The sequence below is a fragment of the Mesoplodon mirus genome, assembly GCF_964341445.2.
Source record: "Mesoplodon mirus genome assembly, chromosome: 15".
Taxonomy (NCBI): domain Eukaryota; kingdom Metazoa; phylum Chordata; class Mammalia; order Artiodactyla; family Ziphiidae; genus Mesoplodon; species Mesoplodon mirus.
In genome coordinates this window covers 50,819,061-50,834,880 of record NC_138991.1, presented here as the reverse complement: position 1 = coordinate 50,834,880, position 15,820 = coordinate 50,819,061, and the positions used below count along the sequence as shown (strand labels likewise).

At 50.2% G+C, this 15,820-nt stretch overlaps 1 protein-coding gene across 1 annotated transcript in view; it reads right to left on the bottom strand.

Moving 5' to 3' along the window:
• Positions 1-10,374, bottom strand: part of SYT17 (synaptotagmin 17) — a gene marked incomplete at its 3' end in the record, with an annotated part of 77,363 nt that extends 66,989 nt beyond the window's left edge. Inside the window, exons 1-5 of the mRNA XM_082645884.1 lie at positions 10,170-10,374; positions 9,999-10,021; positions 9,198-9,346; positions 3,897-4,045; positions 485-1,104 (exon numbers count right to left, since the gene is read on the bottom strand). Coding sequence (XP_082502010.1) covers positions 485-1,104; positions 3,897-4,045; positions 9,198-9,346; positions 9,999-10,021; positions 10,170-10,272 — 1,044 coding nt within the window. The 5' untranslated portion in view covers positions 10,273-10,374. The remainder of the gene's footprint in view (positions 1-484; positions 1,105-3,896; positions 4,046-9,197; positions 9,347-9,998; positions 10,022-10,169) is intronic.
• Positions 10,375-15,820: the final 5,446 nt, after the last annotated feature.

Below are 15,820 nucleotides of genomic sequence, written 5' to 3'. Positions count from 1 at the left end.
ATTTTATTTTTCCCAAATCAATTTCGGAAAGTCAAAATGACTGATAGCTTCATACCCTGGACAATCACTCTCCTTAGTAAATAACCCAGCATCAATGACAAAGAGCTCCCAGGGCAGTGGTGGCTACATGAACCCATACACATGGTAAAATTTCATAGAACTACACACACACACACACACACACACAGAGGGAGGTGCATGGGAAAACTGGTGAAAAATTGCATAGGGTCTGTAGTTTAGTTACCAACATCAGTTTTCTGGTATCGCTAATGCACTCGGATCGTATCAGATTTATCATCGGGGAAGCTGGATGAAGAATACACAGGACTCTGTACTGTTCTTGCAACTTCTTGGGAGTCAAAAATTATTTAAAAAACCAAAGGTTTTAAAAATGCAAAAACAACAAAAAAAGTTAAATACTGAGAGAAAAATAATCATTTTTTAAAAAGCTCCCAAGAGGAGACGCTGCCAACCCACCCCTTACCTGAGAACTAGGAATCAGCGCCTTCCACCAGTGTCCACCTTTCACCAAGTCGACCTCGCACAAAGGCACGGCCACCTTGCCGATGACACAGTGGCGTGAGAACTTATCAAAGTCCAGCACGGTCAGCAGCAGGGTCCTCCTCTGCGCCTCCAGGAAGGGGATCTCAAAGGTGTAGCGCTCCTCGAACACAGGCTTCTGGGTCTTGCGTTTGACCCCAGTCTGCTTGGAGTTCTTCTGGTCTGGCAGGAGGCAGATCTTGACGTAGGGGTTGGAGTGCGCCATGTCCTGGCGCGTGCCGTCGTGGGAGATGGGAGGTGGCAGGTCCCTGGCCTCGATCACGCGCACTGTCAGGTGGTTGTGCAGCAGGTCGTACTGGGTGCTGAAGTGCAGCATGCCCAGCTGGTACTTGGACAGGATCTCTGCGTCCGTCAGAAAGTCCACGTCGTCGCTGTTGGAGCTGAGGGAGTACAGGTGGGGCTCGAACTTTCTGAAATAGTCATCCGGGGTATAGGTCCGTCTGAGCACCGAGGGCTGGATGGGCTCCTTCTTGGCGCTGAGAACGCCGAACTCGATGGGTTTAATATCGATGAGCGGCGAGCTGGGTCGTCTGGACTCGAGACCTACACATCCATCAGAAATAACAATGAACACCACACCAAGTACCGGACCGGACCTGGGCCGATCTGTGAGACTGACGACATTTCCTGGATCCTCACACCTGTTCGCTCTGCTTCATAATGCTCTTTGCCAGGTGCTCTCCATTCCCGGAAATCCTCTTATTTACTCCATGGGAGGCAGCCTGGAGGTACAGCCATCCCCATCGCCATCATCACCACAGCTAAGCGCCAGGTACTGCCCTAACTGCACTGCATATATCCAGTCATCTAATCTTCACAAGGTATTAGCCAGGGACTGTTATCTCCACTTTACAGATGAGGAAACAGAAACTTTAAGTCACTCATCAAAGGTCACACAACCTAGTAAGAGGAGGAGCCAGGAGTCAAGCCCCACCTGTCTGGCCCCAGAGTCTGGCTCTAACCATTACCCTATACTGCCTCCACTTTCACAGAGTAGGCTCTGGGGCCAGAGTGCCTGGGTCAAATTCCAACCCGGCTACTTCCCAGTGAGTGTGAATCTCTAGTAATGAGCCATGTGACTCCAGGCACACTTTACACACTCGGTTTTCCCATCTGAAACATGGAGTCAATCACAGCACCCATCTCAGGGACTGTGGTGAAGATTCACTGAGCAATGCACAGAGAGGGCTCAGCACAGAACATGCACATGGTTAAGAGGCACTAAATGGTAGCTATTGCCCATCTTCAAGGATCACATTCACACCTCGTCACTTACGGGGTACCTCTCCCCGAAAGCAGCAGAGTTCACTGCTCCCAGGCTCATCATTCCAATCTCTGCTCATCCCTCTATTCTAGCAATGAGCCCATGGCATTCATTTTTCATTTTTCAAGCACTTAATTGAGGCATGATTGACATACAAAAACCTGTCTATATTTAATATAAAGAACTTGATGAGTTTGGAGATAAGTTTGTACCCATGAAACTGTCACCACAATCTATACCATAAACGTATCTATCATCTTCAAAAGTTTCCTCCTGCCTTCTTTATTTATTTAATTTTATGTGTGTGGTAAGAACATAAGATCTACCCTCTTTTTTAAGTATTCCATACAGTACTGTTAATTTTATGCACTCTGCTGGACAGTGAATCTCTAGAACTTACTCATCTGGCATAAGTGAAACCAACACCCGCCTGGTTCCAGCTCCCCCTGGTAACCATATTCTACTCTCTGGGCTTAGGAGTTTGATTATGAGATGCCTCGTATTAGTAGGACTGGTATTTGTCCTTTCATGGCATCTTGTTAATTGCCCAAAGCCTGTCTTGCTGGCTAAAATCACGAGCCTTTGCCGGTGCGTGGCTGCACTCTCTGATAAATATGTGCTAAATGCAGTCATCTCTGTATAGAGCTGGGCACGAGATATAGGAATCATCTAGACTAGCGCCATCCAAGAGAAAATAAATGTGAGCCAGATACAGATGTTCCAGCCACAAAGGTAACTTAAAATTTTCTGGTAGCCACAATTTTTTAAAACTACAAAGAAAGAGGCAAAATTAATTTTAATGTTTTATTTAACCCAATATATCCAAAATATAATCATTTCAATATGCACTCAATATAAAAACACTTTAGTGAGACACTATAAATTCTCTTTTTCACACTGGCTTCAAAATCCACTGGGTATGTAACAGGTGCGGGGCATCTCAGCTCAGCCACATGGGTGGTGGCCGCTGTATGGCACAGCGTGGGGCAGGTCAGCCCTCTCATTCTACAGATGGAAAGACTGAAGCTACAGAAGCCCGACATCCCTTCCGTTTCACTATTTCAAGCCCTTGAACTTTACTTCCTTCTTCTTCCCCACCTAGTCCCGGGAAAGACCAGACATCAATCATTTCCAACTGAGTGGATTAGTTTCATGAATTTAAGCTTTTTCCCTGTTAAGTGAATTTCAGACATCAGCTGAATGAGACAGAGGAGACCCATTTGGGGAGTGACAGGAGATTGGGAGTCTCTGGGCTTTCTCCTCCACACCCAAATCATGCCATCTGGTCAAACACACAGGCTATACATCAGAGTGGACAAACTGAGTGGCCTGAGGGCCACATTCAACCCAGAGATACATTCTGTTTGGGTTTAAAAGTAAAGAAGTTTCATATAAAAACCCAGACTGCCAGTTTCTCTTTCCAAAGATCAGGCAGTACAATCCCACATGGCAAGAGCTGAGTAGTAGCTGCCCCCATTCAATGAGACGTTAGCTTCCTAACTGGCCCCAATCCCCACCCTGCCCTAGTACAAGGCCAAGAGTCGGCTGCCATTTGTCACTGCATTAGGGTGACATTTATCTCTCTCCAACCCTCTGCACTCAGTCACTGACACAATCCATTTGGCCCCTGAAGTCACTTGAATTTGCAAGACCTGCTACGTAACACGGTAACTAACACTTGCCTTTTGGGGTCCGAAATGATATATGCTGACAATGTCATCAACTGAGGCAATTCAATGAAACTTGTGATCAATACTACAAAAATCAATCAAAATGATCGCTTCTTACTGAACCTGGAAGAAATCAGGTGCAATGCCCTCCTTTGTCACACTGCCATTATCTCTGTCATCTTGTCTCCTGGACTGTCACACCACTCCACCCCCTCCCCAGAGATGACCCTGTCCTGCACGTCTTTCCCGGGGATGCTCCTGAGTGTCTGGGAATGCCAGCTTTCTCCATTTGTCCTGGGGACCCAGATAGCGGGGGTGTACTTCACAGGACTCTGAGTGGCAGCTGAGCAGCAAGGCTTGCTCGAGCCAGGACCCTTGACTGTCACGGCAGAGACGCTTACTTGAAATCCTCCGGGTCAGGCTGTATGTAGACTTAGATGTGTCCGAGGATGAGCATCTCCGATCTGGGGAGTTGGTCCGCGGGGTCAGCGGGACATCACTGCCTGTGTGGACAGAGTCCCCGTCCTTGTCACTGTTCCGGCTGGTCAACCTGTAGGACAGAAGAGGTCTCAGTGATTGTCAGAGAATCCCCAGGGATTGGCATCTCTGTCCCGTGGGAGATAGACCCATGACGAAACTGCTCTCAGACCCAGTTTATGCAACTTGGAATAATGCAAATTTGAAATAAACTCTCAATAGCCGTTAACTCTCAATAACGTCTTACTTGTTGCACAAAATGTGAAATGATATAAATGAGTATTTCCCAATTTAGAACAATCTGCCAAGAATTTGCATAATTTCAAAGTTGAGGCTGGGGTGGGGGGAGGGATATGTAAACTTATTCGGGATATTGCCACACGGAGGGCGCCACTTTGACTAAATCAAGACAAGACCTGTCTGTCAATCTTCAGTCTGGAAGGGAGAATGTGGCTGTTTATAGGCATCAGAACTTCTGCAAGTGGCTTTTGGTAAGAAGTGTCCCGCTATTTCAACAGTCACAGTGTCTATAACATCTTTAAAAAATATCCTATAACAATGTCACTCAAAGTTTCTTTGAATGGCAAGGCTACGGCTACAAAATGGCCCTGAGAATCAATGATTTAAGAGCAACATTTTGATGTGTAGAAACAGCTGCGAATTAGCAGCAGCCACAACTCAATGTGCTCCCAATAAGGATGAGAAATGCTGAAAAAATGGAAAGCGCTTCGGGGGGTGGCGGTACAAGGTAGTAATTAAGAGCTAGCTCAAGGCAAGTCCCTCCCTCTCTCTGTGCCCCTGTCTCCCCATCTGTAAAATGGGACTAATAATAGTACCTACCTAAAAAGAAACAAACAAACAAACAAAAATAGTACCTACCTTACCCAGTTGCTGTGAACACTGAGTTAACAATATAAAATGCTTAGAACAGTGGTTGGTATGTTGCAGGTAAGTGCTCAATACATTTTAATTGATGTTATTATAGCAGAGGTGGCTTTAAGATCCCCCAATACTCACACAGCTACTAAGGATGCTGGGAGGGGGAAGGAGCGGGGAGACAGCTTGCAAAGTGGCCATGAGATTGATGCTGCCGATAGCAAGCCCCTCAGCCATACCTTCAAGACTGCATCCCCCAACTTGATATTTAAACCTGAGGTGAAACTAGTCTTGAAAAATTCAACTTTCAAATTCTATAAGGCCTGCAGATGCAGCCTGGGCATGACATGAGACTGATCTGATGTTCCTCCAAAGCTAGGGTCACAGCCAGGACGAATGGGCACGTTATGGGGTGAAACTCCCAGCCCTTGTTTGCCTCCTACTCCTGGTCTGTAAAAGAAGAATGGAAGGGCTTCCCCGGTGGCGCAGTGGTTGAGAGTCCGCCTGCCAATGCAGGGGACACGGGTTCGTGCCCCGGTCCGGGAGGATCCCACATGCCGTGGAGTGGCTGGGCCCATGAGCCATGGTCGCTGGGCCTGCGCGTCCGGAGACTGTGCTCCACAACGGGAGAGGCCACAACAGTGAGAGGCCACAACAGTGAGAGGCCTGCGTACCGCAAAAAAAAAAAAAAAAATAGTACCAGGTGCTGAGCACCTACTATGTGCCAGGTACTGTGCTAAATGCTCTGTATGAACCATCATTTCATCCTTGAAACAATACAGGAGTTAGTCGTTATGAACCACCCCCACCCCCTTTACAGACAGGGAAATGGAGGCCCCAATCGGGTGGAGGGAGGGATGGAGAATTGACCTGCACCACTGTGAAATGGCAGAACCCCAGTGGAATGCAGCAGTACCAGACTCCGGATCACATGCCCCACGCTACAGAGCTGGGTATCCCCTGGGAGGCCTGTAAGAGCCCTGCACTTAGTAGGTACTCAACACATGCTTGTTGGACAAAGAAATAACCTAATTCACTCTTCAGTGAGGGTCTTTCTGGCACTGCCCCAAAAGGAGCCAGTCGGATTGTACCATTTTTCTGACCCTCACCAGCCCAGTCCAGCCCAGCCCAGCCCAAGAAAGCTGGGGGACCCACGTGATGGAAGCATATGTGACAATTAATGGTGTGTCCCCCCAAATCACACACACAAAGGGCCAGCTCATCTGCCACATGCCACCCCACAGAGAGGCATGTTCTGTGGTTCTTGGTTCAAACGTCACAGTAGGAACAGCATTACAAGGCCTGTACACTTGACATTTCTACTCCCTGCCTGTTTGATAACATGCAACTGCCTGCTTGGTAAATAAACCTGAGGAAAGCACAAGCTGTAAATTCTCTTTTTGAAGGATTTAACCGACCTCCCCTTTACAGATTTCTCTTAATATTTTGCATGATATTGACAGTCAAAAATGTACTCAGGGGCCTCCCTGGTGGCGCAGTGGTTGAGAGTCCGCCTGCCGATGCAGGGGACACGGGTCCATGCCCCGGTCCAGGAAGATCCCACATGCCGCGGAGCGGCTGGGCCCGTGAGCCATGGCTGCTGAGCTTGTGCATCCGGAGCCTGTGCTCCGCAACGGGAGAGGCCGCGGCAGTGAGAGGCCCACATACCGAAAAAAAAAAAAAAAAATGTACTCAGTGTGCCCAGGATTCAAGGAAGACCTGGGTCATTTTAGGAAGCACGAAGGCCATATACAGCTGCTCAGACCGCACACTGCACTACTCTAGGTGGTCCCATTCATAATGACCACCACGTGAAGGGCACCTCCTGAAGCTGTGTGGTGTGTTGGCTCTGCTGAAAGGTTCCAGCCCACTTCTCTGCTTGTGGCATAACCAAAACAAGTGTCTTGGGCTTCCCTGGTGGCGCAGTGGTTGCGAGTCCGCCTGCCGATGCAGGGGACACGGGTTCGTGCCCCGGTCTGGGAAGATCCCACATGCCGTGGAGCGGCTGGGCCCGTGAGCCATGGCCGCTGAGCCTGTGCGTCCGGAGCCTGTGCTCCGCAACGGGAGAGGCCACAACAGTGAGAGGCCTGCGTACCGCAAAAAAAAAAAAAAAAAAATGAGGCAGAGAAGAAAGAAAGCTTAAGAATGAGGCCAAAACAGAAGAAACATAAAGAGAGTGAGAGCACGTACATGCACGCCCATGACATCATTTGAGCCCCTGGATCCAGCTATGCCTGCAGTCATTCTCCCAGGATTTTTCTATAACAAAACTCTATGCAAGACCGTCATATGGGTGTGCAGGGTGTGAATACACAAACTGAACTTATATATCTGCTGTATCTCCTATACTAGAGTTTAAATCCCCTGAGCATGGGAACAGGACTCTATCTAGCCTTGTAGGGCAACCTCAAGAAAAAAACTATCAAAGAAACTGAGATTAACTTTTCAGTAGCATGACTGGCACTTTCAGGACTCAATTTCTGCCTGCAGGTTAGTCAGTTGGTCAACAGCGATTTTTTGGAATGAACAAGATAGCCCTGCCATAGCAGAGCTGGAGTTCTTCTGAGCATGGCTTTAAAGACACCAGATGGGCTGAGCCAACCTCTGTCACTGGAAAATGGGAATGATCCCTTGATTAACGAGTTGGTTTCACCAAACATCTCAACTCTATACACACCTGCAGGATTCAGGCTACAACCTGTGAGTAATGGAAGGTTCCTTAACATTATCTTTATCAGTTTAAAGAATCTCTATCTGTACCTAATAATAATACAGATGAATACTTACTATTGTGCTCAGCACGTTATGTGCATATCTCATTACTCTTTTTTTTTTTTTTTTTTTTTTTTTGATACGCGGGCCTCTCACTGTTGTGGCCTCTCCCGTTGCGGAGCACAGGCTCCGGACGCGCAGGCTCAGCGGCCATGGCTCACGGGCCCAGCTGCTCCGCGGCACGTGGGATCCTCCCGGACCGGGGCACGAACCCATGTCCCCTGCATCAGCAGGCGGACTCTCAACCACTGCGCCACCAGGGAAGCCCATCTCATTACTCTTAACAGCGACCCTATAAAGTAAGTTCTATTACTTTTCCTACTTTACAGATGGGGAAGCCCAGAATAGGGTAAAAAGAATCACTTAACGTCTATGATTACCAACAAGGTATCAAGCAGCCCTAGGTACTTTTCCATACACTAATTCATGCAATCACCACAACCACCCTATAAGATAAATACTATTCTTTTTATCATCCCCATTTGACAGATGGGAAGTCAAGGCATAGAGCGACCAAGCAACTTGCCCAAGGGGACAGAACTAGAAAAAAGTAGGAGAAACAGGATTTGGACTCACAGAGCCTGACACAGAGCCATTTTGCTACGGAAATATCTGATACTTGCTTCTAAGAAAATAAGAGGACTGAGGCATGACCCCGGACTTGGAGGCAAAGATGGGGCGCCAGAGGCTTCTGGAATCTTAGCCCAAGGATTTAGCTGAGACAGCACTGGATCCCCACTGAGGCTCCAGCTGTGGGCCTTCACACTGTCTTCCCACCTCTCTGAGCCTCCCCTCCGTATCGTGAGAAGTGGCACTTGATGATTCCCAGGCCCTGGCCCTCTAGACTCAACCCAGACTCTCCGGCCACATTCCTCTCCCAGCCACAGAGAGGTGGACCAGACACGTGGCTGAGAAGCTTCAAAACTGCGTTCCCAAAATATCTGAGCGACTGGCAGATGGAGATGTTGTATGCAGGCGCGGGAGGAAAACGAATTGGAAATAAAACGAAAGATGCCAGAGAGAACATAAACAGTGAAGGAGGACACGATGGCGACTGGAGGTGCTTTTCTGCGTCCCTGTGTCTGAAGTTCCTGCTCAAACCAGCAGAGAGGCACTTGTTTGTTCATGCTATCCACACCAAATACTCACTGAGCATCTGGCATGAGCCAGGCACGTGCCAGGTGCTACGACAGTCTGTCATACTGACTTGGATTGAAACCTTTACAATTTGGACATCCCTTGAAGAATACAGACGCTCACAGATCTTTTTCTGCTTGGAACGACACTCAACGTGATTAAAAGTGCCCACATGCTTAGCATTACACAGTTCATATCTCAGAAGGCCCGATGTGAAACCAGCTACACTGAAGCCCCACCCCCAGCTGGTCTCGCCAGCTTGCCAAATGCAATGAGGCACAGAGCACATCCCATCCGCCACTAAGAGGTCGATGGAAACTCAGCCTTTCCTGCTTTCATACCCCAAATCCTCCTTCCCGTGCCCCAAACCCCCTCGCAGAAACGGAGAAAAGGAAGGTCTTAAGATTGCTTTCCAGGAAGTTTGAAGCAGTTTTACTTACAGCCAGGGAGGAGTCTGGGCAGGGAAAGGTCCCAGAATTTCAACTTCATCCTCACTCGACTGGCAACAGCTGGATTCACAGCACTTCTGACAGCAGTGCCGGCAAGTCCATCTGCAGAGCAGCAGATCGGAGATTCTAGAAAGAAAACCCTGAGGCCATTGGGGGAGGTGGGTAGTGGAGAGGGGTAGAGGGGAGGTGGAAAGGGTGGAGAGGAAGAAGAGGAAAAACACCCAAAATTACAAGCAGCTGATCCCTGATGAGAAATAACGACATTCAGGAGGTCTGTCTCCGCCACTGATCACTTAGGACAAAATGTTTTCCACTTCTATTTACCAACTGCAGGCACAAAGATGGCAAGCACCAACCGTCCGGGCCATTAATAGCGAGCAAAATATTTGCAGGTATTTTTTGTGTAGTTTATGTGACCGTCTTTCTTGACATGTGGGTGGTTTATTCAACATCATGAGGGCTATGCAATATGTTCTCAAAACACAATGAATATTACTTTGTCTTCTTGAAAGCAAAGCAAAAATATTAAAAAAAAAATAATCTCATGACATGAAAGTAAACAGAGATAATCAAATGGCATAAGTCGGGGGTGGGAAGGAAAACTTATGTCACCAACTAGTGTCTCTTCACCGGGATCTCCCTTCCGTAGAAGGGGATCGAAACTGTGCCGTTATCAACATCCGGTTGCTGTTTAATATTCAATATCCCCGCAGCCCCACATAAGGCTCCAAAATGACAAGCAAGCATTTCTTGATTAGAAGCCAGACCAAACAAATCACCGAATTAACTCACCTCGTTTAAAGGTTCCAACTGCCCTTTTAGAGATCCACGTGAAGCCAAGGGGCGCAGAGGGCGAAGAGGGCGACAGAGAGAGAGAGACAAGACCAGTTTAGCAATATTCCAGCAACCTCCCCCCCCAAAAAAAAAAAAAAAAAAAAAAAAGCCCTGCTTCTTTCCACTTACCATCCTGGGAAGGGAGCTGACCTCCTAACAAGGTGTTGCTACCTTCAGGGTTGCTGGTAGCCTCCTGGCTAACCAACACCGAATAAATGGGAAACTTTAGCATTTCGATTTGATTTGCACCGTATGCTGTTATGAATCAGAGCGGGTGGATAGATAGTCATGCTATCCAATGCAGCCACACTTCAGGAGAGGAGTAAACCTTCCTATACAGAAATAGCCATGAAGCCAACCCAAAAGGACATGATTAGCTAACATGCAGGCAGGCACAGCGTGGATGTGACTTGGCTCCACCGCCCTCCCCGAGGCCCTACCTTCCAATTCTGCTCCAATGGTGGGGAGCTTCACATGACCACCCACAAATAGAGGGAGCCAAAGAAAAGAAAGCCATAGTCTGGTCCTCAGGGAAGAAGGGAGGGGCTCCCTCCCTTCTCCAGCCCCACCTCCACCCCCGTTTCTTCTCTCGGTTCCGAAGGCACAGGCTCCCGCCACCCCCTTCTGGGAAAGAGTCTTAATGGCTTTCCAAACGGGCCAAGTAAACCAGGTAGGTTAGGAGGAGTCTCCCATAGAACTCAGAACTTTGAGTCAAGAGGGAGAAAGTTAACTGTCTTTTTCAATTCTCTTGCAAGGAGGAGAAACTCTTAATTCGGTACCATTGTATGTGACATTTTTCTAACAGTTGCAAATCCCATCCCTCCTTCCTTTTTAAACAGAGAGCAGACCCCATTTCAGAGCCTTGGAGACAGCCTACCCATCTAGAATCCAAGAATGTGGCATTATTCTCATTGTTTTCCTGTTGCCTTCTGTTTATATCACGTGACCCTGGTTTTCTATTATGGTAATAACATAAAGATTCCTTTTCATACTATTTTTTAAAGTTAAAATAAAGTGCAAGTCCATTTATAGAAAAAAAATGAAGTGAATAACAGCACAGGTGGTTCGCAGCTCATGAAAAACTCAAAATCCTTGAAGTGATAAGCGATTTACTGCAGCTTGGCAAACGAAGTCTTGGGCACTAATCACACGGAGGGGGGTGAGGGGGAGCGTACGAAACTGAGTGAAGAAGCACTAGTCCTGGCCTCACCAGTGGCCAGTCATGTGACTTGGGCAAGTAGGGGTGGCAGGGGGGGCACTCTGAGCCTCAGTTAACCTCTTTTCTTTAGTGGAAGGGCTAAGCTAGGACACTATGAAAATGCTTTGTCCTGCCCAGCTGCACAATATCTGAACCCTTTCTGTGGCTTATGAGAACCAGACGGTTTGTCAAGTCCAGTTGGAACCTGCTAGGCACCGGGGACTGTCCTGGCCAATACAGCGGTGAGGTGAACAATGCAGCAAAAAGCTATGCCCTCGTGGGGCTTACATGAGAAAGTGCTTTAAAATGCTTATGGTAAAGTGCAAGGATAAAGTGATGCTTTTTCACAACAATCCAGGCTCACAGGGAAGTGTTTCTTGGGTATGTAGTGATCCAAAGAGAACCATTTCTAAAACCATGATGAGCAGAGGCAAGGCCACCTCAGGGGCCCCAATGAGGTACAACCACGCAGCTTTCTCAAGGCCCAGGTGCAAGGTGACTATCAGGGTGGCAAAGAGAAACCAAGGAAGATGAAGAAAGAGGAAAGGGAAGATGCTCTGAGGCTCCCAGGCATGCCGAGTCTTTGAGGCTCCGTTTCATGTGTTTGACCCAATGGAGGAGAACTGATTCGAGCCAGAAAAAAAAGGAGGAAGGAGGAGAACCCAGATATTCTAGAACAGGGGGTGCAAGCTATGGTTAGCAGACCAAATCCAGCCTGCAGCCTGTTTTTCTATGGCCCTCCAGCTAAGAATGGTTTGTATATTTTTATTTGGTTGAAAAAGAAATTTAAAGATTAATACTTCTTGATTGATACAAAGTATATGAAATTCAGTTTCAGTGTCCACAGACTTTTATTTAAACATAGCCATGCCCATTAATTTACTACTGTCTATGGCTGCTTAGTGCCAGAGTCAAGAGGTTGTGACACAGACCACGCAGCCCTCCAAGAAAAAAGAAGTATTTACTATCTAGCCCTTTACAGAAAAAGTTTAACACCTTGTTCTAGGAGGAAAGTCAACATCACCGGGCCATCCTCATACCAGATGCTTAACAAATCCCCCACTGATCTCCACCAGCCCCGCCTTTAGGCCTCACCACGACCCCTAAGCACCTGTATGGCCTTGGGCAAGTCACTTAATTACTCTGTGCTTGAAGGCAGTCATTAAGACCCGTAGAAGCCCGGTTCTAACATTGTTCCTTTCTCACTGCACTGTGCATTCTGAGGGGCAGGGACCTGCTGCTTTCTCAGCTGTGTCCCCACTGCCCATACATAGTAGGTGATCAGCCAAGTGTCTGTTGAGCAACTGTCGAACAGCGCCCCTCCCGACAACATCCACACAGTAGGTGAACAGTAAATGTGACCTTCATTGAACTTGAAAAGATGACCTAGGGATTCCATAAAAGAGAAGTCAATGGAGCGAATCTAAGCCAGGAGAGGGATGTGGAGGCTATGGCCTAGGTGGCAGAGCAGAGTTCCTGGCAGGTGGAAAAGTCTAAGGACATGATGAGGGGATGCGTGAGCCAAAGGGGGACGAGGGGACCAGCAGCAACCCCAGCTGTAGCCGAGGGGAGACGTGAGCCCAGATGCACCCTGACTGTGGGAGCCTGGAGGCTTCTCTGCCAGGCTGAGAGGAGCCAACCCCAGAAGCAAGCAGCTCTGCGGGTCTGACTGCATGACCTTGGCGCTGACCCGTCGCCACTTCCCCGCCATGTATTGAGAAGAAAGGTCTTTCAGTCAAGCAGCGCCCCCTCACCCCCCGCAAAGAAGGTGCTTGTAAATTATTTCAGCCTAAGGATTCTTGGGGGGTATCCCCAAGATGATGGTGGTCCACAACTCCCAGACCCCAATGCAATGGCCCAAAGTAATCGGCTGCCCCCCAACACCACCAGCGCGCCTCTGGTGGGTCCCCCACCGCTCAACACCCAGTGCCCGGGAGAGACGACGTCCTTGTCCCTCCTGGCCGGAACAGGCTCCCTCCGCCGGCCAATTAGCCGGAGCCGTCACCAAGGCAACGGCAGCTGGCGGGCCGGGCGGCTGGCGCGCCCCGGGCCGCCCTGCCCGCGGCCCCTCCCCTGGGGAGGGGTGCAAGAGGGAGGAGGTGGGGGAAGGGAGAAGAAAAGTCCGCCCCACCCCCATTCCTTCCCCAGGAGGCGAGGGCGCGCGTGAGGAGTCCGCTTAGGGCTCTTCGTCCTGGGGTGCGGGGGTCCCCAGCCTCTTCTCCTGGGGCGCACCCCCCACTGCTGCACAGGTAGCCTGTGCTCAGACACCCTTTTTCTCCAGGCAAGTTTGTGGCAGCGCAGCCGTCTGCCCTCCCTCCCGCGCGCTCACAGTCGCAAGGGGCGCGGCACCCCTCGCCCACACCGCGGACCTGGCCCCCCGGCCTCAGCCCTACCTGAATGTACGCCATTTTCGCCCGCGCGCACTCACTCCGGCCCGGGCATGGCGCCGCCACGGCCACTTTGCCCTCGCCAACCCGAGAGAGGGGAGAAAGCAAAGGGGGAAAGAAAGAAAAAGGCAGCCGGGTGGCCCCAGACGTGACTGGCGTGGCTGATGAGCGGCTCCCGCCCCTCCGTCGGCCGCCCCGTCCTTGCCTTCCCCTGCGTTCCGGCTCCCGGAGTCGGGGCCGCCTCCCAGGTTGGGAGAGCTCGGGCGCCCAGGGCCTCCGCCTCGGCCTCCCTCGCTGTCCCGCGCTCCCCGCGAGGCGCTCCCCAGGCTTGCTTAAGGCCGGGGCGCCTGGGGAGGGAGCCCGGGGCAGCCACGGAGACTGCAGCGACCCCTGCGCGGGCGGGGCCGGAGACGCTGGGGCCCGTGCGCGCCGGAGGCGGGGGAGGGGACCGCGATGGGGAACGGGGTGGGAGGGGGCGGTGCGCGGGTCAGCCCATCCGGTCGGCACCGAGGCTGGCACCTACGAAGAGCAGGGCCTCCAAGGCAGCCGTGAAGCCGAAGGGGCACGGTCCAGCCCACCTTGTAGTCTGGAGCTGGGAGAGTCCTCCCCATCCAGCCCTCTCCCAGACCAGGTTGGAAAAACTTTATTCCCGCCCCCAGCCCGACGCGCCTAGAACTGTTGCGGTGAGGAACGCAAAGCCCAAACGAATGGGAGCCTCAAGTTAAGGTGGGGCCTTGGGCTCCCCGAGGGAGATACAGCGGCCAGGGTGGCAGGGGCGCGCGGAGAGATCGGTGCGTCCTCTTACCCTAAACCTGCCGGACTTGCGCCCTGGGCGCAACAGGTCTGGCGCGGGACGGCCCAGCAGCGCCACCCAGCGTCGCGCCCAGCGTCCTGCGTCTCTGCCCGTTCGAAGCTCCACGCCAGCGAGCGTGCGCCCCCGGGCGTATCCACCCGCCAGCCTGCCAGCCCTCGTGGCTGGGACGCTCTGGGCATGGAGGCCTCCTCCAAACCGGTCCTCCCACCCCAAGGCCGCAGAGCTGGGGCTGGGTCTCCACTGAGGGATATGAGGTGGAACACTGCCCTTCGCCGGTTCTCTTTTTAAAATGCCCAGCCATCTCCAGTTGCCAGTCACCTCCAGTTGCCAGTCACCAGTTTACCCGCTTTTTAAATCTCCCACTGCCTCTGTCTTTTCATCAGTAAAAATAGCATAAAATCTCTGCCCTGCCTTTCCTCCAGGGCTGTCTTGTGGGAGTAAATGAGAAAATTAATGCGGAAGTTATAAACAAAAGGTGTAACATACATGTGTAAATATTTTGTGTAAATATTTTGTGTAAATATCTAGCATACATATACATTTCTAAGTATGATGTACTATTTCATTTGTAGCACATGGCATGTAACACATGTTGAGCGATTATAATTCCGCAGGCACCGTGCTCAACCCTTCACAAGCATTTCATCTTGTCCTCCTCTGCCTTGCGTACTCCTGTACATCTAGCAGAGTGCTTGACTCCTCTTAACTTTCTGAGGGAGCTGCTGCAACTATCCCCAGTTTACGGATGGGGAAACTGAGGTGCACAGAGGTAAAGCCACTCTACCAAGTCATGACAGCTGCCAGTTGGTCACACTGGCATTTGAACCCACATGGTCTGTACTCCTAACAACTTCATGGTATGTATCCACAATGTTTCTTTAACACTGATGGGAAGTGTGCTTGTTCGGGAGTGGGCTTCACAGAGGAGGGGTGCCCACTGGGATAGGTGCTCCTTGAGGGGACTTGAGGGAGGTGGAGGGGTTAGCCAGGTGTTCTCATGAGGAATAGCTAAGCTTTTTGAGGCTGTGCCAGGCAGGGCTTTAAACCTTTTAAAACCTTTTACATCAAATTCAATCTTTTAATTCTCTGATATGCTTGAGGTGGGCACTATTACTGTCCCACTTTTCAAATGAGAAAAAAAGGAGGCACAAAGCAGTGAAGTTGCCCAGGGGCTATCTATACAGCGTCGAGGAGCTGGAATTCAAACCTAGACCCCTTAAACGGAAATCCTTCCCTAGCCACTGCCCCACGTTGCCGCATAGTGCTGGATATTGGGTGGAGGGGGATGAAATCCTTAGGGTTAGTTTGGTACCTTAATCGGTAAAGACTTAAAACTGTCTCAGAATACCAAGCACCCCTCCTCCAATGAAGGGGGTTATTT